Source organism: Mesoplodon mirus, assembly GCF_964341445.2.
Source record: "Mesoplodon mirus genome assembly, chromosome: 2".
In the NCBI taxonomy this organism is placed as follows: Eukaryota; Metazoa; Chordata; class Mammalia; order Artiodactyla; family Ziphiidae; genus Mesoplodon; species Mesoplodon mirus.
This window is the reverse complement of record NC_138977.1, coordinates 61,248,022-61,272,692: the sequence shown is the minus strand read 5'-3', so window position 1 is coordinate 61,272,692 and position 24,671 is coordinate 61,248,022. Positions and strand designations below refer to the sequence as shown.

At 38.7% G+C, this 24,671-nt stretch overlaps 1 protein-coding gene across 19 annotated transcripts in view; it reads left to right on the top strand.

The window, feature by feature from the left end:
• Window positions 1-24,671, top strand: part of USP54 (ubiquitin specific peptidase 54) — a 152,351-nt gene that overhangs the window by 73,660 nt on the left and 54,020 nt on the right. For 17 of the 19 annotated variants that reach the window (XR_014295194.1, XR_014295195.1, XM_082634281.1 and 14 more), the window contains exons 2-3: window positions 6,293-7,132; window positions 18,082-18,174. Coding sequence is in view for 17 of the 19 variants with exons in the window: in XM_082634281.1 (XP_082490407.1) it covers window positions 6,986-7,132; window positions 18,082-18,174 (240 nt within the window). In the remaining 2 variants the exon portion in view is untranslated. Of the gene's footprint in view, window positions 1-6,292; window positions 7,133-18,081; window positions 18,175-24,671 lie in introns of those variants that run through there. The other 2 variants (XM_082634283.1, XM_082634288.1) reach the window with 2 other exon arrangements.

Sequence of the window (24,671 nt, the reverse complement as noted above, 5' to 3'; positions counted from 1 at the left end):
ATAATCTATATGTTTTTGGTTTTTTTTGCGGTACGCGGGCCTCTCACTGTTGTGGCCTCTCCTGTTGCGGAGCACAGGCTCCCAACGCGCAGGCCCAGCGGCCATGGCTCACGGGCCCAGCTGCTCCGCAGCATGTGGGATCCTCCCGGACCAGGGCACGAACCTGTGTCCCCTGCATCGGCAGGCGGACTCTCAACCACTGCGACACCAGGGAAGCCCAAATCTATATGTTTTTTAAACTTCTTTTTCTTGCCTTATTATACAGTCTAGGACCTCCAGTATGATATTGAATAGGGGTAGTAAGAGTAGACATCTTTGCTTTTTTGAGGACCTGAAAAGGTAGGAGTGATCCTACTGAAAACCTCTTTTGGATGAGCAGCTGACATTGTTCTACTGCTAAGGAATAATTCAAGCTTTCCACTTTTTTTGTGTGAAATCACAAATAAGTAATGAGGTATGTTAAAGAGAAATATTAGTTTAAAAAAACTAATTATATAAATGAATTGGAATAGCAAGAGACAGGAGGCCAGAAAGACTTTTGTATTGTAATAGTCTAAATGGGAGGTAATCCTGGTGTAAACTAGGTGATGACACTGGAAGTGAAAAAGAAGGATCAATGTAAGAGATTTTGAAGGGAGAATTGAAAAGCCTTTATGATGTGGATGGGGAAGGATAGGAAAGAGTCAGAAACTACTGAGGTTTAGAACCTGGGTAATTGGAGATGCTGATCTCTGGCGACCTCGGCCTGCAGGGGCTTGAAGCAGGATTTTGGTTTCCGGCCAGAGATTGAAGTCAGGCCGTGGCAGTGAGAGTGCCGAATCCTAACCACTGGACCACCAGGGACCAGTGGCCAGTCACAAGGCCATGGCCTGTCAACTGTGTAGAAATGAATTTCCACATAGAGACGGAAAGTAGTGAAACAAGTAAAGTGTTTATTAGGAAGAAAAAGATTATGTGTGAATAGACACACAGGCAGGCTCAGAGTTGCGCCCCTGTGGTAGTTATTTATTTATTTATTTTTGGCTGCGTTGGGTCTTCCTTGCTGCGTGTGGGCTTTCTCTACTTGCGGCAAGCGGGGGCTACTCTTCGTTGCGGTGCGTGGGCTTCTCATTGTGGTGGCGGAGCACGGGCTCTATGGCACATGGGCTTTAGTAGTTGTGGCACACGGGCTTAGTTGCGCTGCGGCATGTGGGATCTTCCCGGACCAGAGCTCAAACTCGTGTCCCCTGCATTGGTAGGCAGATTCTAAACTACTGTACCACAAGGGAAGCCCACCTCGTGGTAGTTTGAATCATTTATATGAGGCATTTCTTCCAGGTTTCCTTTGGCCAATCATCTTGCTTTGCCTGGTTTTGAGTCCGTGTTTGGTATATGTCAGGGTCCTCCCATGTGTGCACACACATCTCTTAGCCAAGGTGGATTCTATTGAAGTGACCTATAGGTAGGTTGACATCTCTTACTATGAGGTGATGCCCCCTCCCTTTTGACCTCCAAAGAGCCTTTCTGTGCATGTATAGTCAGGAAGGTCTTCTTGACCTCAAGAAAGAGAAATATGTTGTCTCTATCTTTTATCTGGGCAGTGCTCAGCTCTTCTCTCGTGCCTGCTATTTTGGAGTATCTGTCCACAGGGAACAACTCCAGCTGCCCAGCCTGGGGCCCATCTATCTCCTGCCTCAATGCCATTAGTAAAATAAATAAATAGATAAATTAATTAATTTTTAAAATGGGGGATTAAGAGGAGGGACTATTTTGGGGGGGAAGGTGGTGACTTCAGATTTGGACATGTTAAACTTGTTTTGAAAGTGGGACAATGTGCACATAGTTGGTAATTTGGTTTCAGAGTTCATAAGATTTGTGATTTATCAAACCAGAAGTTATGGTTGAAGTTCTGATGGAAAAGGGGATGAGAACACTCATGGGAAGTACTCTAGACAAGAGCAAGAAGGTCTAATTTTAACTTTAGGGAATGTTTAGTTTAGTTTTTTTTTTTTTTTTGGCTGTGTTGGGTTTCGTTGGTGCACGCAGGCTTTCTCTAGTTGTGGCGTTGCAGTGCACGGGCTTCTCACTGCAGTGGCTTCTCTCGTCACAGAGCAAGGGCTCTAGGCACGCAGGCTTCAGTAGTTGCGGCACATGGGCTCAGTAGTTGTGGCTCATGGGCTTAGTTGCTCCACGGCATGTAGGCTCTTCCCAGACCAGGGCTTGAACCCATGTCCCCTGCATTGGCAGGCAGATTCTTAACCACTGCACCACCAGGAAAGTCCCAGAATGCTTACTTTTAAGAAAGCAACAAAAGAGAGAGAAAATGGACTGTCAGAGCAGTAGGAGAACCAGTGTTCATTTGTCATTCTCTCATTTTTGTCATTCTTTTATTTTCTTATTAATTCACCCTATGAATTCACGATTGTGTTACATCAGGCAGCCAGTGTTAGGTGCTGCAGAAAAGTTAAGAAGAATGAGGCATATGGAAAAAGCCAGTGGGTTTTAAAATTAGGAGATTTCTTTAGAAGGCAAATGTTCCATGAAGTAAAATTGTGGTGGTGGAATAAAGGAACAGTACCATGTTCTGAAGACATTAATGATGAGCAAGGAGAAGCAGCAGTTATAAATTATTTTACAGAGACGTTTAGCAGTGAAAGGTTGAAAAAAATTTAGGACAGTAGGCATAAGGATTTAATACGTTCAAGGTGTTCTTTACTGTTACTGGTTTTTTAAAGAATATAGGATATCTATGTGGTTATCTTTAAAGGGAAAAGAGCTCATGAGAAGGGAATGTTTGAATGGTAATAATAACAATAACAATAATTTATATAGCAGTTACTATATGCCAGACATTGATATCCTCATAATAAGCGAGAAGATACTATGGATATAGTTTGTAATTATTGACATGTGGAGTGTACCAAGGAATTGAGGTAATTGCCTGTTGATTTATCAGTGCAAGTATAGATTCTTCAGTAAATTATAAGTAAACTGCTATATAGAATAACAGAACCAGAAATGTGGGCAAATTTTCTGGAAACTGTTGGGATATCTCAGTGTTGTACAGTTTGACTTCCTATTGTTTGGGTTACTTTTGACTTTAATCACTAGTGATGGGGCTACTGTTTCTTCATTAGAAACTGAGATACTCTTCATGGCTTTTCCATTTGAATCATTGATCAGTTGAACATGGTCAGTGTTTGTAGACCTTCTGAAATGTTACCCTATTCCTTGTAATAGACTCAGTTGTTTACCTTTTTATGTTAAACTTTGTATTGTTTAAATAATTGTAAAATTCAAATGTTTCTTCAAGCACATAGCTAAATCATACTGACATGTACCTTGTTCTATGTGAGGCCTATTGTTCTTTTTATATAATTAGAAGACTTATTCCTGCTGGCTTACAACTTTCTAGTATCCTGAGGTCCCCAAACAGAAATTTACTTTTCAGTTTTTAGGCTCAGCAATTCACTCATTCAGTGAACTCATTATTAATTCTTTGTTTTGAAAACTTGCTTTCACATACCTATCACATTAAATCTCAGTCACTGTGTGAAATAGGTATTGTGCCACCGTTCCATAGACCCAGAAAACAAAGTTCAGGACACCTAAGTTATTTGGGATTACATAAAGTAGTAAAAATGTAGAATTTGAACCCATGTTTTTCCAACTCCAGGTCTAGTCCTAGTCCTCTTAATAATATCACAATTACTCTACATCACTTACTCCTGACAACAACTTGAACTTACACTGTGTTTTGACCTCTCCTTGTCATAGAAATAGGATTCAAGCTTTATTTCCTTTTAATTTGTCCTTATATCTTTACATTTTTGTATTTTTCTTTTTCTTTCTTTTATTTTCAGTTTGGGATTGCCAATATCATCTGGCATGGTTATTATCTACCAGCTTAATGATTTTAGTCATGATTTTGCATTGAGTTACTAATACTGCATACAGTACAAGGTAATTCTTACATAATTTTAAATTCTTTTATTATTTGCAGATATCAATTCCTTTTCAACTTAAAAAATAATTTAAAACTTACAAACAAGTTGCAAGAAATGGAACAAAGAATTTTCATATACCCTTGAGCCAGATTTATTTATTGTTAACATTTTGCTATATTTGCTTTACTATTTTCTCTCTCCTTCTCTCTCCATATATACATAAGTATACACGCATACACACAATTTTTTTTTTTTTACTGAACCATTTCAGAGTAGGTTGCAGACATTATGCTCTTTTACCCCTAAAATACTCTGGTACTGCCTAGGAAGTTCTTTTTCTTTTTAAAAATAGGTTGTTAGAGCCATGTCGGTAGAACTCTTTATTTTCTCATGTATCTTTAGTAGATGGATTATATTGTTTGTTGCTAGACCTGTAATTTAAGTGAAATATTTTGTCATCAGTATTTCTTGGACTGTTTGTTATTACCACTCTTGGCTTTGTTCTTTTTGGCTCTCACCTCTGGTTTCTGACACACCTAGCTCAAGTGTGAGAGCTTTTTGCCTTACCCTACATAATGCTGCCATTCAGAGCCTGAGAATCTTTTTTTTCTGCTACTGCCTTTTTTCCCTTTGCTCCCTGAACTCAGGGGTGTGTATCATAGGGCAGGCTGAGTTTCAGTGAGCTCCTAATGTGGATACTGGAAACCCCACCTGCCTGCCAAGTCCTTTTGGCTTTGAGCAAAGTGAAGGGTTGGTATTTGTCATTCCTTTGCAGCAGTTGAGCTGAAGGAATGCTGCATGGCTTGTTGGAAGTTGCTTAGTGGCCTCCAGTGGGGTGTGTATGGGGTGTGTGTAGAGGGTTGAGGGTCTTGTAGTCTGTGTAGGAGACATGGGGTCCTGCCTGGTGCTATATGCTAATCATCAGGCAGTGTTTATTGAGTGCCTGCTTATGACTAGACTAGCACTGTGTTAGGAGCTTTTGGAATAGTATAATAAAATATATAATTAAGTCACAGTAAGTAGTCAAACAATTCTGGCTCTGCCACTTACCAGCTTTGATTTGGGCAAGTTAATGTCTTTAAGCCTCCCTTTACTCTTCTGTGAAACGGAACTATTAATACCTACATGATAGGGCTGTTATGAAGATTAAGTAAAGAATATAGGTATTGTTTAGCACATGTCTGACACTAGTTAGTATTTCATTTCATACAGTCATAGTCAGGATGTATGACTGACACCATATAAAACAAATAGAGATTAATAAAAACAAATACAGAATAATATGACACTATAATGTATAACCTAATACTTTAACTGTGACCTGTAGATTGTAAATAGTCTGGGAATTTAGAGAAGGAAAAGAACAGTCTGTGCAACCATTTAATATTCCTGTGCCTCAGCTTTTCCACTGAACGCACTATGGATACTGCTAGGTGAGCCAAGAATGATTAAGATATTATATTTTTGCTTTTTTAGGTCATCCATATGATGGTGGGAAGGAAGGGAGAAGCTTGGGAAACTGTTAGAAACCAAATTTAATATTTAACATTCTTAATTTTTTCCTTCTGTGTACCTGGCAGCCTTATAGAAAAACTTACAGGTGAATATTAGAAGCATTTCCTTCCAAGGAAATTTTCCCTTGTTGCCTCACTGGCATTTTAATTAGGTGAAAATTAATGTTGGTCAATGGATGGCCTCTGATTGTGAACACCTTGGATATAATCTGAGGATTGAGTGATTTGTAACCCAAATTATCTCTCTGATCCTCTGGCAAAAAATGTTAACATACAAACAAACAGGTCAGAAGAAGATTTAGTTCTTTTGGACTGGATGTTAAGGACATATGGTTTACTCACCATGAGGGTTTCTCTGGGATGGGACATCTTTACTCAGAGCCCAGACTGATAACTGCCACTCCCACCTTTAAATAGGCTTTTATAGCCATGAGCATGTAAAATACCTTGAAAATTTTCTGTACTTACAACATCCAAAACAAACTGTTTCAATTTCTAGTTTGGTGTGTGTTTACTTGGTAACTTTTTTCTTAGCCTGATTTTGGAAAGTTTGCATTCAGTTCTTATTTTTGTCCAGGTCAACTTTCTTCTCCTCCTAGAAAATTTGGGAGAAGGCTCCTATGAGAGTAAAGCTGCGCACACCTTTTTCTTCCCACCTCTTTGGTTTGAGTGTTTCTCCTTTTTGTTGTTGTTAGGATTTCTTTGCAGGGGTGGGGTGGTGAGCATTGTTTGTCTCGGTTTCAAGTTTTAGTGAGAGGTGAGGCAACGCTGATCTTGGCAGAAGCGCACAAAGCTAGTAGAGTCATTAAATGACGCAAGCTTTTGATTGTTTTTTTTTTTCTTTCTTTAAAGCTCTCTGGCACAGCTGGCTAGTCTAGTCACAGAGGAAAAGAGAAGAGACTTTCTGAAGTTCTGGATGGAATACTAGAAAATGTTTGGGACATATTAAAAAAACAGCAGCAGAACAACAACAACAGAAACTCCATTTATTTCAAACAAGCTTCTTAGCTTTGTGGAATCTATGTCAGTTGCTTAGAACTTGGGTTTTTACTTCAGAGGATGATGGGACGAGGCAATAGAAGGCGAGGAGGGTTGCGTTGGATTCTTGCTTATCTGTCTGCCTCTCCTTCCAGTTGGAAAATTCTTCAATCCACAAGAAGCATTATAAACAAGCCTAAAGAACACATCCTACCCTGATCCTGGATTCTGTTGGAGTTGAGGAGTACAGCCACTTCACCAGGGTTTTATGGAGGCAGTTCAAGAAAAATCGAAGGAAGGATTTCTCTGTTTGAATTAATCCTGTGCCATGTTACATTTTGGGCATTGCTTGGAGCAAGTAGGGGACAGCTCTGTCATGTGGATCTAAGGATACCTGAGTTTCTTGAGCTGCGTATATGATGTTTGAAATGTTGTAAATTCAAAATCTTTCAACATAAATTTGTTAAATTCTGGATTCTCTTTATATTAAGGACTTCAGCAGACAGAAACTCCCTCCCCAAAAGATACAAAACTTCCTCTGTGTTTTCAGGCTAAATGTGAACAATAATGTCTTGGAAGAGAAATTATTTTTCAGGGGGCCGTGGTAGTGTCCAAGGGATGTTTGCTCCTCGAAGCTCGACCTCCATAGCCCCCAGCAAAGGCCTCAGCAATGAGCCAGGACAAAACAGCTGCTTCCTCAACAGTGCCTTGCAGGTAAGGGTAATTTCTTTCTTTTTGGTGAACTTTGACTTTCACTTGCTGATGCTGTATTTCTGATTACTCTTTTAAATCTAATACTTGATAGTCTCTTTTTGAGGTCAGCAGCCTAAGATCATTTATTAAGTTAACCTCTGTGATCGTAGGCAAGTCACTTTATCTCTTTGAGTCTCAACTACCTCATTTGTAAAAGAGGAGAGTAATAATGATAGTAGAAATAATAACTGTAACTACTACTACTTAGCTGTCTAAAGGGAGGTACATGGACTAGATGATCTTACTACTTGTTTATTGACTTTTTTCCTGAACAGTCTCTACTGTTTCCTTTTTTTCCATTTGAGACGAAGGTGTCTCATCACCCTAGTTGCCTTCCTCTAGTATAGAAAGCAAAATTCTTTCCACAGGTGAAAGATTCTCAGGTATGTTATTCTTTTTTTTAATATTCTTTTTTACTTTTTATTGATGTATCATATACATACAGGAAAATGCATGTATCATAATTATACAATTCAGCTTTCAAAACAGATCACAACCATGTAAACAGCACCCAGAGTAACAAAGAGCTGATTTCCAGCTTGCAGAAGACTCCCTTGTGCTCTCTTCCAGTCACTAACCACTCCCCAAGGGTAAACACTATTGAAGGGTAACCACTAACCATAGATTAGTTTTGCCTGTTTTTGAACTTAATTTAAATGAATCAGGTATGTTATTCTTGTCTCATAATATTCAGGCTCTTAGCACACGTTCTGATCCGGGTCCAGTCTTTGTCCACTTCTTCATCTCCTTCCTCTGAGCTCTCCTGCAGTGTCTGGTCAGATATGCTTGCACAGAGCTGGTAGAAAATAAATTCCTCTAAGGTGATTATCTACTCTAAATTTTCCCTTTTTGTCTTGCTTGCCACTTTAGCTGTCTCAGAATCCCAAAGCTTCCTGTCTGTCTGCCTGCCCTGCCCAATCAGGGCCATAGTGTGTTCGGTTCATCCCCCTTGGTCTAACTTTCAAGTGATTACTTTCCCCTTTTTTCTCCTCTTCAAAGTAAAAGTAAATGAAATTTGCCAACCAAGATAATTATGCTTGGGTAAAATATTAGCTTTACACCTCAGATGTATGAGAAAATAAGTTGTTATGAAAGAAAAAAAGACAAGGCAACATATTTGGTATAAAAAGCACTGGACTTAGGAGACCTGGGTTCTAGTTTTAGCCTTTCTTTAGACTAGCCTTGTGACCTTGTACAGGTAATAGTATTTTAATTTTCTCATTTGTAGTACAAGAATCTTGTCAAGCTTATTTATTTATTTACTTATTTATTTTGTATTATGAATCTTCATGTACACATCAACCAGGCACAACAATGATTAATATTTACCAGTCTTAGTTCATTCACTGGCCCCCTTTTTTGCTGAATTATTTTAAGCTACTCCCAAGCATCATGTGATCTTTAAATACTTCAATGTATTTCTCTAGTACATAAGGACATGAAAAAAACCATAATCTCAATGACTTTATCACACCTAAAAAGTTTAGCTAAAATTATTTATATTATCTAATACCCAGTCCATGTTTAGTCTTCTCAGTAGTATAAAAATGTCTTTTTTTAAAAATTGAGGTAAATTTGATGTACAATATTATATAGGTTACAGGTATACAACATAGTGATTCACAATTTTTAAAGGTTATACTCTATTTATAGTTATTATAAAATATTGACCGTATTCCCTATGTTGTATGGTATATCCTTGTAGCTTACTTATTTTATACAGAATAATTTGTACCTCTTAATCTCCTACCCCTATCTTGCCCACCACCTTCCCTCTCCTCACTGGTAGTCACTAGTTTGTTCTCTATATCTGTAAATCTGTTTCTTTTTTGTTGTATTCACTAGTTTATTTTATTGTTTAGATTCCACATATAAGTGATATCATACAGTATTTGTCTTTCTCTGTCTGACTTATTTCACTTAGCACAATAACCTCCAAGTCCATCCATGTTGCAAATGACAAAATTTCATTGTCAAGATTATTTATGTAATAAAATTTCCATACTCTGTTTTCAAATTTTTTTTTGAAAGCATTAAAAAATTCTATGCTGTCTAGAGTCAAAAATTCAAAAATTCTATGCTGTCAAACTATAGAAAGAGTTTAAGTACCTTCACTAATTACTACCACAAATTGTATGCAGTTGCAGTGGGGGCGGGGGTGGGGGTGGGTGTTTGGTTAGGCTTCCCCCCCCCCACATATTAGCTTTTTGAGTCACTTTGCATAAACTAACAATACTTTTGTAATTTAGAAGAAGGTAAAAAAGGGTGTTGATAGAGATGTGTGTGTATTTACCTCCTATCAGGCCATAGTCCTGTTTTTATAATTCTGTTTTTTTCTATATGTTCTATTTTTATTGTCAGTCTAAGCAATAATATTTACAAATTTCTGTTCTAATTTCCAGTGCCATATAGAATATATAACTTACACACACATACCTATTTCTATATTTATACTTGAAGACATTGATAGTTTTGGAGTGCCTGTTATAATCATGTTACAAGCTGAAAGTAATTGTTTCAATGAGCTAATATTCTAACTTTTGGTATGAAAGCTGTGTTCACCACAGATGTATTGAACCCATTACATTTATTATAAAAAGGCATTGCTTATTTAGGAGTGTAACGTGTTTCAAAGAACTTTTGGAAATATATATCTATAGACACCAAAGTATGAAGAAGCCCCGGAGGTGTGCTATAATCTGGTGCTCCAAAAGTAGTGCCTTTTCATATATGGTGCTATTTAAATGTTTTCCAGATAAGAGGAGCTTCCTAAGGCATTTATGCTATATATTACACCATTTCTTTTTCAACTGAACTCATAGTTTACTCAGATTTCGTGCGTTTCTTTATGAAGTGTCTTTTTGTATTCCAGGATCCCATCCAGGATATTACATTTACATTTACTTGTCCTGTCTCCTTAGGCTCCTCTTGGCTGTGACAGTTTCACACAATTTCCTTGTTTTTGATGATCTTGACAATTTTGAAGGGTACTAGTCAAGTATTTTGTAGGATGTCCCACTATTGCAGTTTGTCTGATATGCTTCTCATGATTAGATTGGCATTATGGGTTTTTGAGAGGAATACCATAGAAGTAAAGTGTTGTTCTCATCACATTGTATCAAGGTTACAAACTATAAACAGATTTTTTTTAACATCTTTATTGGAGTATAATTGCTTTGCAATGTGTGTTAGTTTCTGCTGTATAACAAAGTGAATCAGTTATATGCATACGTATATCCCCATATCCCCTCCCTCTTGCGTCTGCTTCCCACCCTCTTTATCCCGCCCCTCTAGGTGGTCACAAAGCACTGAGCTAATCTCCCTGTGCTAGGCAGCTGCTTCCCACTAGCTATCTATTTTACATTTGGTAGTCTATATATGTCAATGTTACTCTCTCACTTCATCCCAGCTTACCCTTCCCCGTCCATGTGTCCTCAAGTCCATTCTCTATGTCTGTGTCTTTATTCCTGTCCTGCCCCTAGGTTCATCGGAACCAATTTTTTTTTATATTCCATATATATGTGTTAGCATACAGTATTTGTTTTTCTCTTTCTGACTTATTTCACTCTGTATGACAGACTCTAGGTCCATCCACCTCTCTACAAATAACTCAATTTCGTTTCTTTTCATGGCTGAGTACTATTCCATTGTATATATGTGACACATCTTCTTTATCCATTCATCTATCGATGGACACTTAGGTTACTTCCATGTCCTAGCTATTGTAAATAGTGGTGCACTGAACACTGTGGTACATGACTCTTTTTAAATTATGGTTTTCAGGGTGTATGCCCAGTAGTGGGATTGCTGAGTCATATGGTAGTTCTATTTTTGTTTTTTAAGGAACCTTCATAGCGTTCTCCATAGTGGCTGTATCAATTTATGTTCCCACCAACAGTGCAGGAGGGTTCCCTTTTCTCCACACCTCCTCCAGCATTTATTGTTTGCAGATTTTTTTTTTTTTTTTTTTTTGCAGTACATGGGCCTCTCACTGCTGTGGCCCCTCCCGTTGCGGAGCACAGGCTCCAGACGCGCAGGCTCAGCAGCCATGGCTCACGGGCCCAGCCGCTCTGCGGCATGTGGGATCTTCCCAGACCGGGGTACGAACCCGTGCCCCCTGCATCGGCAGGCGGACTCTCAACCACTGCGCCACCAGGGAAGCCCCCTGTTTGCAGATTTTTTGATGATGGCCATTCTGACTGGTGTGATGTGATACCTCATTGTAGTTTTGATTTGCATTTCTCTAATGATTAGTGATGTTGAGCATCTTTTCATGTGTTTGTTGGCAATCTGTATATCTTCTTTGGAGAAATGTCTCTTTAGGTCTGCTGCCCAGTTTTGGATTGGGTTGTTTGTTTTTTTTGATATTGAACTGCATGAGCTGCTTGTATATTTTGGAGATTAATCCTTTGTCGGTTGCTTCGTTTGCAAATATTTTCTCCCATTCTGAGGGTTGTCTTTTCGTCTTTTTTATGGTTTCCTTTGCTGTGCAAAAGCTTTGAAGTTTCATTAGGTCCCATTTGTTTATTTTTGTTTCTATTTCCGTTTCTCTAGGAGGTGGGTCAAAAAAGGATCTTGCTGTGATTTATGTCATAGAGGGATCTGCCTATGTTTTCCTCTAAGAGTTTGATAGTGTCTGGCTTTACATTTAGGTTTTTAATCCATTTTGAGTTTATTTTTGTGTATGGTGTTAGGGAGTGATCTAATCTCATACTTTTACATGTAGCTGTCCAGTTTTCCCAACACCACTTATTGAAGAGACTGTCCTTTCTCCACTGTACATTCCTGCCTCCTTTATCAAAGATAAGGTGACCATATGTGCGTGGGTTTATCTCTGGGCTTTCTGTCCTGTTCCATTGATCTGTATTTCTGTTTTGTTTTTTTTTTTTTTTCTTTTGGCGGTATGCGGGCCTCTCACTGTTGTGGCCTCCCCCGTTGCGGAGCACAGGCTCTGGATGCGCAGGCCCAGCGGCCATGGCTCACGGGCCCAGCCGCTCCGCGGCATATGGGATCCTCCTAGACCGGGGCACGAACCCGTATCCCCTGCATCGGCAGGCGGACTCTCAACCACTGCGCCACCAGGGAGGCCCTGTATTTCTGTTTTTATGCCAGTGTCATACTGTCTTGATTACGGTAGCTTTGTAGCATAGTCTGAAGTTCAGAAGCCTGATTCCTCCAGCTCCATTTTTCTTTCTCAAGATTGCTTTGTCTATTCAGGGTCTTTTGTGTTTCCATACAAATTGTGAAATTTTTTGTTCTAGTTCTGTGGAAAATGCCAGTGGTAGTTTGATAGGGATTGCATTGAATCTGTAGATTGCTTTGGGTAGTACAGTCATTTTCACTATGTTGATTTTTCCAATCCAAGAACATGGTATATCTCTCCATCTGTTTGTATCATCTTTAGTTTCTTTCTCCAGTGTCTTATAATTTTCTGCATACAGGTCTTTTGCCTCCTTAGGTAGGTTTATTCCTAGGTATTTCTGTTGTTGTTGTTGCAATGGTGAATGGGAGTGTTTCCTTAATTTCTCTTTCAGATTTTTCATCATTAGGGTATAGGAATGCAAGTGACTTCAGTGCATTAATTTTGTATCCTGCTACTTTACCAAATTCATTGATTAGCTCTAGTAGTTTTCTGGTAGCATCTTTAGGATCCTCTATGTATAGTATCATGTCATCTGCAAACAGTGACAGTTTTACTTCTTCTTTTCCCATTTGGATTCCTTTTATTTCTTTTTCTTCTCTGATTGCTGTGGCTAAAACTTCCAAAACTATGTTGAATAATACTGGTGAGAGTGGACAACCTTGTCTTGTTCCTGATCTTAGAAGAAATGGTTTTAGTTTTTCACCAGTGAGAACGATGTTGGTTGTGGGTTTGTCATATATGGCCTTTATTATGTTGAGTTAGGTTCCCTCTATGCCTACTTCCTGGAGAGTTTTTATCATAAATGGGTGTTGAATTTTGTCAAAAGCTTTTTCTGCATCTACAGAGATGATCATATGGTTTTTCTCCTTCAATTTGTTAATATGGTGTATCACGTTGATTGATTTGCGTATATTGAAGAATCCTTGCATTCCTGGGATAAACCCCACTTGATCATGGTGTATGATCCTTTTAATGTGCTGTTGGATTCTGTTTGTTAGTATTTTGTTGAGGCTTTTTGCATCTATGTTCATCAGAGATACTGGCCTGTAGTTTTCTTTTTTAGTGACGTATTTGTCTGGTTTTGGTATCAGGGTGATGGTGGCCTCATAGAATGAGTTTGGGAATGTTCCTCCCTCTGCTATATTTTGGAAGAGTTTGAGAAGGATAGATGTTAGCTCTTCTCTAAATGTTTGATAGAATTCGCCTGTGAAGCCATCTGGACCTGGGCTTTTGTTTGTTGGAAGATTTTTAATTACCATTTCAATTTCAGTGCTTGTGATTGGTCTGTTTATATTTTCTATTTCTTCCTGGGTCAGTCTTGGAAGGTTATGCTTTTCTAAGAATTTGTCCATTTCTTCTGGTTTGTCCATTTTATTGGCATATAGTTGTTTGTAGTAATCTCTCACGATCCTTTGTATTTCTGCAGTGTCAGTTGTTGCTTCTCCTTTTTCATTTCTAATTCTGTTGGTTTGAGTCTTCTCCCTTTTTTTCTTGTTGAGTCTGGCTAATGGTTTATTAATTTTGTTTATCTTCTCAAAGAACCAGCTTTTAGTTTTATTGATCTTTACTATTGCTTCCTTCATTTCTTTTTCATTTATTTCTGATCTGATCTTTATGATTTCTTTCCTTCTGCTAACTTTGGGGTTTTTTTGTTCCTCTTTCTCTAATTGCTCTAGGTATAAGCTTAGGTTGTTTATTTGAGACTTTTCTTTTTTCTTGAGGTACGATTGTATTGCTATAAACTTCCCTTTTAGAATTGGTTTTGCTGCATCTCATAGCTTTTGGGTTGTCGTGTTTTCATTGTCATTTGTTTCTAGGTATTTTTTGGCTTCCTCTTTGATTTCTTCAGTGATCTCTTGGTTATTTAGTAGCATATTGTTTAGCCTCCATGTGTTTGTATTTTTTAGTTTTTTTCCTGTAATTGATATCTAGTCTCATAGCGTTGTGGTTGAAAAAGATACTTGATACAATTTCAATTTTCTTAAGTTTATCAAGGCTTGATTTATGACCCAAGATATGGTCTATCCTAGAGAATGTTCCATGAGCACTTGAGAAGAAAGTGTATTCTGTTGTTTTTGGATGGAATGTCCTATAAATATCAATTAAGTTCATCTTGTTTAATGTGTCATTTAAAGCTTGTGTTTCCTTATTGATTTTCATTTTGGATGATCTGTCCATTGGTGAAAGTGGGGTGCTAAAGTCCCCTACTATTATTGTGTAACTGTCGATTTCCCCTTTTATGGCTGTTAGCATTTGCTTTTTGTATTGAGATGCCGCTATGTTGGGTGCATAAATATTTACAATTGTTATATCTTCTTCTTGGATTGATCCCTTAATCATTATGTAGTGTCCTTCTTTGTCTCTTGTAATAGTCTTTATTTTGAAGTCTATTTTGTCTCATATGAGAATTGCTACTCCAGCTTTCTTTTGATTTCCATTTGCATGGACTATCTTTTTCCATCCCCTCACTTTCAGTCTGTATGTGTCCCTAGGTCTGAAGTGGGTCTCTTGTAGACAGCATATATACGGGTCTTGTTTTTATATCCATTCAGCCCATCTACGTCTTTTGGTTGCGGCATTTAATCCATTTACATTTAAGGTAATTATCGATATGTATGTTCCTATTACCATTTTCTTAATTGTTTTGTGTTTGTTTTTGTAGGCCTTTTCCTTCTCGTGTTTCCTGCCTACAGAAGTTCTTTAGCATTTGTTGTGACGCTGGTTTGGTGGTGCTGAATTCTCTTACTTTTGCTTATCTGTAAAGGTTTTAATTTCTCCATCGAATCTGAATGAGATCCTTGCTGGGTAGAATAATCTTGGTTGTAGGTTTTTCCCTTTCATCACTTTAAGCATGTCCTGCCATTCCCTTCTGGCTTGCAGAGTTTCTGCTAATAGATCAGCTGTTAAACTTATGGGGATTCCTTTGTATGTTATTTGTTGTTTTTCCCTTGCTGCTTTTAATATTTTTTCTTTGTATTTAATTTTTGACAGTTTGATTAATATATGTCTCTGCATGTTTCTCTTTGGGTTTATTCTGTATGATACTCTTTGTACTTCCTGGACTTGATTGACTATTTCCTTTCCTGTGTTAGGGAAGTTTTCAACTATAATCTTTTCAAATATTTTCTCAGACCCTTTCTTTTTCTCTTCTTCTTTTGGGACCCCTATAATTCAAATGTTGGTGCATTTAATGTTGTCCCAGAGGTGTTTGAGACTGTCCTCAATTCTTTTCATTCTTGTTTCTTTATTCTGCTCCCTGGCAGTTATTTTCACCATTTTATCTTCCAGCTCACTTATCCATTCTTCTGCCTCAATTATTCTGCTATTGATTCCTTCTAGTGTATTTTTAATTTCAGTAATTGTGTTTTTCATCACTGTTTGTTTGCTCTTTAGTTCTTCTAGATCCTTGTTAAATGTTTCTTGTATTTTCTTCATCCTGTTTCCAAGATTTTGGATTATCTTTACTATCATTACCCTGAATCCTTTTTCAGGGAAGGTTGCCTATTTTGTCTTCATTTATTTGGTCTTGTAAGTTTTTACCTTGCTCCATTGTTTGTAACATATGTTTTTGTCCTTTGATTTTTTTTTTTTGATGGGTGGTGCCGTATTCCTGTCTTATGGGTTGTTTGGCCTGAGACATCCAGCACTGGAATTTGCAGGCAGTTGTATTAGAGCTGGGTCCTGGTGCTGTGATTAGTACCTCCGGGAGGCCTCACTCCGATTAATATTCCCTGGGGTCTGAGGTTCTCTGTTAGTCCAGCGCTTTGGACTTGGAGCTCCCATCACAGGAAGTCGGGCCTGACCTGTCACTGGCCTGGGAACCAAGATCCCGCAAGCTTCGTGGTGTGGTTAAAAAAAAAAAAAAGAAAAGGAAGGACAGAAAAAAAGAAAGAAAGGAGCAGTACAATATCAAAGTGTAAAAACAAAATTAAATTAGAAAGATAAATATTAGGAAAAATAAAACTATAATTGAAACAACTGCAACAAGGTAAAATAAAACCACAACAGAAAAAAGAAGAAAAAAAGGGGCGGGGTGAACAAGCCAAAAGGAGAGAATAATAACAAAGTATAAAGAATATAATAAAATTAGAAAAAATAAAAGATTTATTAGGAAAAATAAAAATATAAAATATCAACAACAATGAATCAACAAGGTGAAACAGAACCCCAGTCTAAAAGAGGAAAAAAGAAAGAAAGAAAAAAAAGAAAAGCCTTGGCTATGGGGGCAGAGTTTAGGTGGTGGTGGAACTTAGGCAGGGGTGGAGTTTAGGGTGGGGCAGGATATAGGTGAGTGTGGGGGGGTGACATTTGGGTGTGGGGAAGGGCCTAGGCTCCAGAACCCACGCAGCTGTAAAAGGCCTTGAGGGTGGAGCCTCGATGGGGCAGTGTTTAAACATGGGGCAGGGCCTCTGCTTAGGACCTGTGTGGGAAGGAGGTCACACCTCTCTCACGTGGAAAGGAGGGCCTCTGAAGTGTGGATTTCTGGAGTTTGGAGGTAGGGCCCTTAGTGAGGGTGTATGGGTGGGGTTTAGGCCCAGCTTGTTGGTCAGGGTCTCTGAGTGTAGAGGTGGGGCCTTTGGTGGGGGTGTAGGGGCGGGGCTTGGGTTCTGCAGGGCAGGAGGGAGGCTCTGAGGGCAGAGGATTAGGCCCGGGAGCCCAACAGGCCCCCTGGTGCCTAAGTGGACAGAGAAGGTGCTGGCCCGGTTCCCTTCAGTTCCTTTGTGCCCCTCCCCCATTGTCTCCCCCAGGGTCCCCTCTACTGCTGATGGACCCCTAACCATGGGTGGGTCCTGCTGGGTGTAGCAACTCCTCCCCTCCCCCAGCCACCACTCAGGGTTGCCAGTCCCAGAGGTCCAGCCTTTACTTTTGCTCCCCCTTCCCTCCCTCCCACTCCCGCAGGCCTGTGCGGCTGTCGGGGGACTCAATGGGCAGAGGATCAGGCCTGGGATCTCAGCAGGCTGCTGGGGGCCCAAGTGGGTAGGGGAAACCTGGCCGTGCTCCCTTTTGATCTTCTGCTGTCCCAGTGGTCACCCAGTTTCCCCCTTCAGGCGTGGGATCCCCTCCCCCAGCTCCCCTCAGGGATGCCAGTCCCCTCCCTTTTCCACTTCTCTTCCCCCTTCACTCCCCCCCATGCCCCACATCCTACCTGGTTGCTGGGGGTTCCTCCCGTCCCCTTAGGTGTCCGTGGTCCCCCACTGGTGCCTAGTAGGTACCCTAGTTGTGCGGAGACGCGAATTCCGTGTCCTCTTAGTATGCCATCTTGACTCTGCCCACTATGAACCGATTTATCACTGTTGATATCACCATTATTTTTTTTTATTCTGTTGACTTAAGGAGGTCACACCTCTCTCAGAAAGGTCCAAAAATTGAGAAATCTAACAAAGGCAAAATTCCACACTACCATTCAAGCTTCTAAATAAGTTTTAAAATATTCATGGTTTTCTTGTGTGGACCATTAAAATAAATCCTTATTCTGCAGTTTTTAACCCATAAATTCCCTCTTTAGGATCACATTTGATGTATCTCATATCATTTTGTCTGTGTGACCTACTTTATGTTCGAATTAGTGTCTTTTCCAGAATACGGTCACCTATCCCTCTGGTTGGATACCTCACCTTTTTTGACACTTTTTTTTTAATACACTAGAGTGAGCTTTTCTCTTGGGAGTAACAATGTCTATTGTCTACCTATGTTTGCTTGACTTCTTGAATTTGAAATTAAATGGGGGTTTTTTGTAGAGTAATGAAGTATTTTCCCTTTTCATCAGGTTTTATGGCACTTGGACATCTTCCGACGTAGCTTTAGGCAGCTTACAACTCACAAATGCATGGGAGATTCCTGCATCTTTTGTGCTCTCAAGGTAAATACTTCAAATTTGTTTCTTCTCACTATCATTAGGTTAATGATCAATATTAAGGTGGTTTGGTTATTCAGCTTGATGCTAAAGAATTTGTTACTGCATTATTTGCATGTGGTTTAGTACAAAGGATAAGTATGATTAGTTTTGCTTGTTTCAAAGAACTACTACTTGGTTTAGGTATTCTGTTTCTCTGAACCTTTTGCCCGCACAACTCTATTTAATGTGATTGGATACTATTCAAATGTGCTTAGACTTTGAGTATTTATCCGAAAAGCTAACACTAAATTTTCGTTTTGAAAGAATAAACAACCAACTGTTTTTCATGGAATTAACTATTGTCTATTAAAGCTAAATTTAGCACAAACTCTTTCTATTAAGAAAAGCCAGGGGGCTTCCCTGGTGGTGCAGTGGTTGAGAGTCCTCCTGCCGATGCAGGGGACATGGGTTCGTGCCCTGGTCTGGGAAGATCCCACATGCCGCGGAGCGGCTGGGCCCGTGAGCCATGGCCGCTGAGCCTGCGTATCTGGAGCCTGTGCTCCGCAACGGGAGAGGCCACAACAGTGAGAGGCCCGTGTACCGCAAAAAAAAAAAAAAAAGAAAAGCCAGGGGGCTTCCCTGGAGGCACAGTGGTTGAGAATCTGCCTGCCAGTGCAGGAGACATGGGTTTGAGCCCTGGTCTGGGAAGATCCTACATGCCACGGAGTGATTAAGTCCCTGCGCCACAACTACTGAGACTGTGCTCTAGAGCCTGCGAGCCACAACTACTGAGCCCGTGTGCCACAACTACTGGAGCCTGTGCTCCTAGATCCTGTGCTCCGCAACAAGAGAAGCCACCGCAATGAGAAGCCTGCGCACCACAATGAACAGTAGCCTCTGCTCGCCATAACTTGAGAAAGCCCGCGTGCAGCAACAAAGACCCAACACAGCCAAAAATAAAAATTAAAAAATTTATTAAAAAAAAATCCAGTACTAAAATTTTCTCATTTTCCCATTCCCTAATATTTCCTATTATTACATGTAATAATCAATAGATTCTTTATATCAGTTGTGTACCCCATTATCTGACTCCAAGTTTTTCATTTCTGAATAAAATGAAACTGAGGATTCATTTAGAGACAAATAAAATGCCCTAATGCGAGAGAGTTCTGACTCAGAGATTTTAGGTAAGTTGCTAAAGAGAAGGAACTAGGATGTGGAAGGGCCCATTCTCTATTACTTTTCCAACACTTATCCTTGCTGTTTTCTTGGTCCTGATATACAATGGATTATTTATGGTTGGATGAGTATGCCTAAGTTCTGAGTAAGCTTCTAGAGTCATTTTTCAGTCTCATGAAGTCTGAATTCTTGGTTTGTCACAGGGATGCTTGGTTGTGATCATTATTAATTTAGTTGCTTTTACACCTGAGAGCAGGAATTGTGACCAAAAAATCCAGGAGAATTTCGCAGTTAAATTTGCAACAACTGACTCAAAACAGTTTTTTGACCAACATCAGTTTGAAGTTTTAGTCCATGGTAGGCAGATATTTCTGGAAAGAGATAACTGAGTCTTCTGAACTCTTTGCCACTAGGGTCACAAATATCTTTTTTTTTCTACCCTATGTTTGGAACCATTATAACTTTTAACAAAATATAGAATATAAATTATTGGTTAATAATTTAGAAAGAGTCATGTACCACAATGTTCATTGCAGCTCTATTTACGGTAGCCAGGACATGGAAACAACCTAAGTGTCCATCGACAGATGAATGGATAAAGAAGATGTGGCACATATATACAATGGAATATTACTCGGCCATAAAAAGAAACGAAATTGGGCTTCCCTGGTGGCACAGTGGTTGAGAGTCCTCCTGCCGATGCAGGGGACACGGGTTTGTGCCCTGGTCCAGGAAGATCCCCCATGCCGCGGAGCGGCTAGGCTCGTGAGCCATGGCCGCTGAGCCTGCGCATCCGGAGCCTGTGCTCCGCAACGGGGAAAAAAAAAAAAAAAAGAAACGAAATTGAGTTATTTGTAGTGAGGTGGCTGGACCTAGAGTCTGTCACACAGAGTGAAGTAAGTCAGAAAGAGAAAAACAAATACTGTATGCTAACACATATATATGGAATCTAAAAAAATAAAAAACATGGTTCTGAAGAACCTAGGGGCAGGACAGGAATAAAGACACAGATGTAGAGAATGGACTTGAGGACATGGGGAGGGGGAAGGGTAAACTGGGACGAAGTGAGAGAGTAGCATGGACATGTATACACTACCAAATGTAAAATAGATAGCTAGTAGATAGCTAGTGGGAAGCAGCTGCATAGCACAGGGAGATCAGCTCGGTGCTTTGTGACCACCTAGAGGAGTGGGATAAGGAGGGTGGGAGGGAGACGCAAGATGGAGGGTATATGGGGATATATGTCTATATATAGCTGATTCACTGTGTTATACAGCAGGAACTAACACAACATTGTAAAACAATTATACTCCAGTAAATCTGTTTAAAAAATTATTGGTTAATTGGGGAGTTTAAATATGAAATTTTAATAAAACCAGATTTTTTACAAGTTGTAACATTTCTGACTATGCCCATTCAGACGGAAGTCCATCCAAAAGAGCATTCGGCTTGATTTTTCTGAAAGGTACATTGGCATTAAGTATCTAACTTTAGATAAACAAGAAACATAGTGGTCCTTTGGTCAGCAAGTCCAAGGGAAGTCTGGTTCATGGCATTAAAACCAAAAAAACAAGGCAAGTTACTTGCTAGAGAGATCTGAATCCTGGAGAAATCCCTGGTAGAACAATCTCCTGAAACTGGAAACTCCTATCTGTAACAAGAAGGGATGATGGAAATTACATGACCCTCTGACATGCCTTTGATTAGTCAGGACTGTGCCATATTCTTCACTGACCCAGATGGGACTCTGGAGAATTGGCTGTCATAGTCTTGCTATGTTTCATTTTCCACAGGGACAAATTGTTACTTTAATATAAATCAATATAATTATATAAGTCAGAAAGATAAAGGAAACCAATCACCAGACCTTATGGGACACCTTCTGAAATAGCCAGTTACAGAAAGGAAGTTGTTTTTCAAGCTAAAGGGGCTGAGGTTGTATCTTGGGAGTTTTTCAGAGAAGCAGTTGCTTATGATAGATAGGTAAATGGGCTTAGTGGATCAAAGGCTGTGTTTTGGGTCTTTTTATAAGCTGAGGATGTGTTGGAATTCTGATGCTTTCCTCATCACATCATTGCCTGATCTATCCATTACATTTCTTTTCCTTCACTGCCTCTTTTGCTGTATTGGAAGATTAAAAATTTGATTTTTTTTCCCTAAGGTGCTTTTCAATCTCTCAGTGCTAAATAAATGTTAAATAATTAGGCTCTAATTTGCACATACTTTGTTTTAGATGGCATTGTTTGCATTCTTTTAATTATTGTGCACTTAATTTGAAAATTATACTCTTAGACTTTCCAATAAACATGCTTAGATAACTCATTATTTGTATAGACAAAAAGGAAATTAGATCCCTACTTCATGTTATACCAAAAGTAAGAATTTCAGATGAATTAAGGAGTAAAATGTGAAAGACAAAATACTTCATTTTAGAGGAAACTATGAGAGAATATCATGGCCTAAGAGATAGAGAGGATTTAATAAATAAGACATGAAAAATACAAAGTTAAAAAGCTTGATACGTTTTACTATAGAAAATTTAAGAACTTCTGTTCATCAGAAGACTCCATAAATACAATAAATATACAAGGCTACAAATTGGGAGAAAGTATCTGCAATATATATAATCAACAGAGGACTGGTATCCAACATAGAACTCCAGAGAAGAACACCCATGAAGAATAAGTAAATAATAAAATGAGTCAACAGGAAAATGGACAAAACACATAAACAGGCATTTCTCGGAATGGGAAACCCAATTGATATTTAAGCATATGAAATACGCTTACCCTCTTTAGTAATGTAAGAAATGTAGATTAAACCATACCCTTCAGATTAGTAGAAATTTAAAAGTCAGGTAAAATTGTTACCTACAAGGTAGAATAATGAGAATTTACATACATTTTTGGTTGGAATATAAATTGATACCACTATTTAGGAAACCAGTTTGTCATTACATTTGTCAAATAAAATTGAAGTAGCAGGTATCCTACTACTCAGTAATTCTACTCCTGGGTATTCGCTGTAAGAAACTTCCTTGTACACACATACCAGAAGATATGTTTGGAGATGTTTAAGGTAGTATTTTTTTTGTGATTACAGGAAAATGAAACAACCCATTCCAACTCTAATATAATCGATTAAAAAATTATGGTTTATTCCTAGAGTAGTAGTTTATTTCACTTCTATATAGTTGTGAAAACGGATAGCTTGCAGCTACATGTATCATTTTGAGTTAATCACAGAAGCATTACAGACAGCCATCAACTTACGATGGTCTGACTTAACGATTTTTTGACTTTATGATGATGTGAAAGCGATATACATTCAGTAGAAACCTTACTTCGCATTTTGATCTTTTCTTGGGCTAGTGATATATATAGTATGATACTTTCTTGTGATGCTAGGCAGCTGTAGCATGCCTCAGCTCCCAGTCAGCCACACAATCACGACGTTAAACAACCGATACACTTATAATGATTTCTGTACCCATACAAACGTTCTGTTTTTCACTTTCCGTACAGTATTCAATAAATTCGATCAGATATTCAACACTTTATAATGAAGTAGGCTTTGTATTAGATGATTTTGCCCAACTGTAGGCTAATGTAAATGTTCTGAGCAAGTTTAAGGTAGGCTAGGCTAGGCTATGATGTTCAGTAGTTAAGTTAGGCATGTTTCCAACTTACAATGGGTTTATTGGGATGTAACCCCATCATAAATCAAGGAAGATTTGTATATTGAATGAAAAAAGCAAGTCACAGAAGACTGCTAAACTATGATTGCATTTATATACAAATCCAAAACAGGCAGAATAAATAACATATTGTTCCGGGATACATACATATGATAAAATTGTAGAGAAAAAAGGAATGATTTTCACAAAATTCAGGATAATGGTTACCTCTGGAAGGTGGAATGGGTAGAATATAATCATTTGTGGATGCTCAAACTCGATTTTTCCATTCTTAAATTGTGTGGCAGGCACATGGACATTTATTTATTATTCTTTGGCTGTATATACACATCATGTTTGTTCTTTATTTGAATGATGATTTTTATTATAAATATAGAAAAATACTGCAATCATTCTGGAAAGTATACTAAAGTGTAAAGAGGAAAACTGAAAATAGCCTGAATTCTACCACAGGAATTATCATTTCTCTTTATGCCTCCTCTCTGGTCTATAATATTTCTAGTAATAGGTCTTTTTGCCCACCGTTTTAGTAAAAAGAGTACTTCTTTTTTTCAGACCCTTTCCATCTCTAGATCTTCCTATTTCATTTGTTCTAACCTAAGACTACCCTGGAGTGCTATTTTGAAGTTACTACCTTCTTATAATCTTGAAGTGGTTCCCAGTTGTCTCTTAAATCACTTGGAAAAGCAGGATTATGGACATTTAAAAAACTATTTTCACACTTCCTTTTCGCTTCCTCTCCTTCCCCAGGCACTCCATTTCATCTGTGATAGCAGATGGTATACTTACTATGCCTGCCTCTTAGACATTGCATTGCAGATGTCATTCACTTTGCCTGCATCCCTTGGCACCCAAAATAATAACAAAAATAATAACAATAAACAGAACAGTAACACATTCCTTTTAAGCCAAACCACATCTGCCTTTCAGAAATTTATCTTCTTCATGAAGTTTTAAAAATACTATATCTACATCCGTAATTGATTTTAACAGTGTTTAGCATGGCTGAATGGGTTTTTGGGAAGGTGGCCCAGCTTTTCTTCTCTTTTGGTGTTCCTCACAGTGCCTGGACCATAATATAAACACAACTTTTCTGGATTCATATAGTCTTTTAGTACTTCTTGGTATTTAGTTATGGAGTTTAGGGTATTGCCTTTTCCTTTTCTTATTCTTTCTGTCTTTTATATTCTCTCTCACTCTTGTCTTGTTTAATAGAGATTTTCATATTGTGACTTTTGGTCTCATACTTTTTTTAGTAAGTCTAGGCCTTCATGCCTCATTTAGTAAGGGAAGGGAGAGATGTGGGGGAGGGGAGGAGGGAGGCAGGAAGGGGAGTTGATGGTGGGAAAGATCTGCTGACAGAAGAAGTCAAAGTCTGGGATTCTCTCAGCAGAGCAGTTATCTGGTATCCTGCCGTTAAGTTACATGTTAACTTTGTGGTGTCCCAGTGTGGGTGTAATTCTATATATTTTTTATATTTTTTTCTCTATGGGTGTAATTATGTCTATTTTTCTCTGCCTCCTATTTAAAAAGGAGGAATATTTGATGAGGCTAATAAGAATTCTTTTTGCTGATACTTCATGACCTGTTTGCATTCTTTTTTTTTTTTTTGCGGTACGTGGGCCTCTCACTGTTGTGGCCTCTC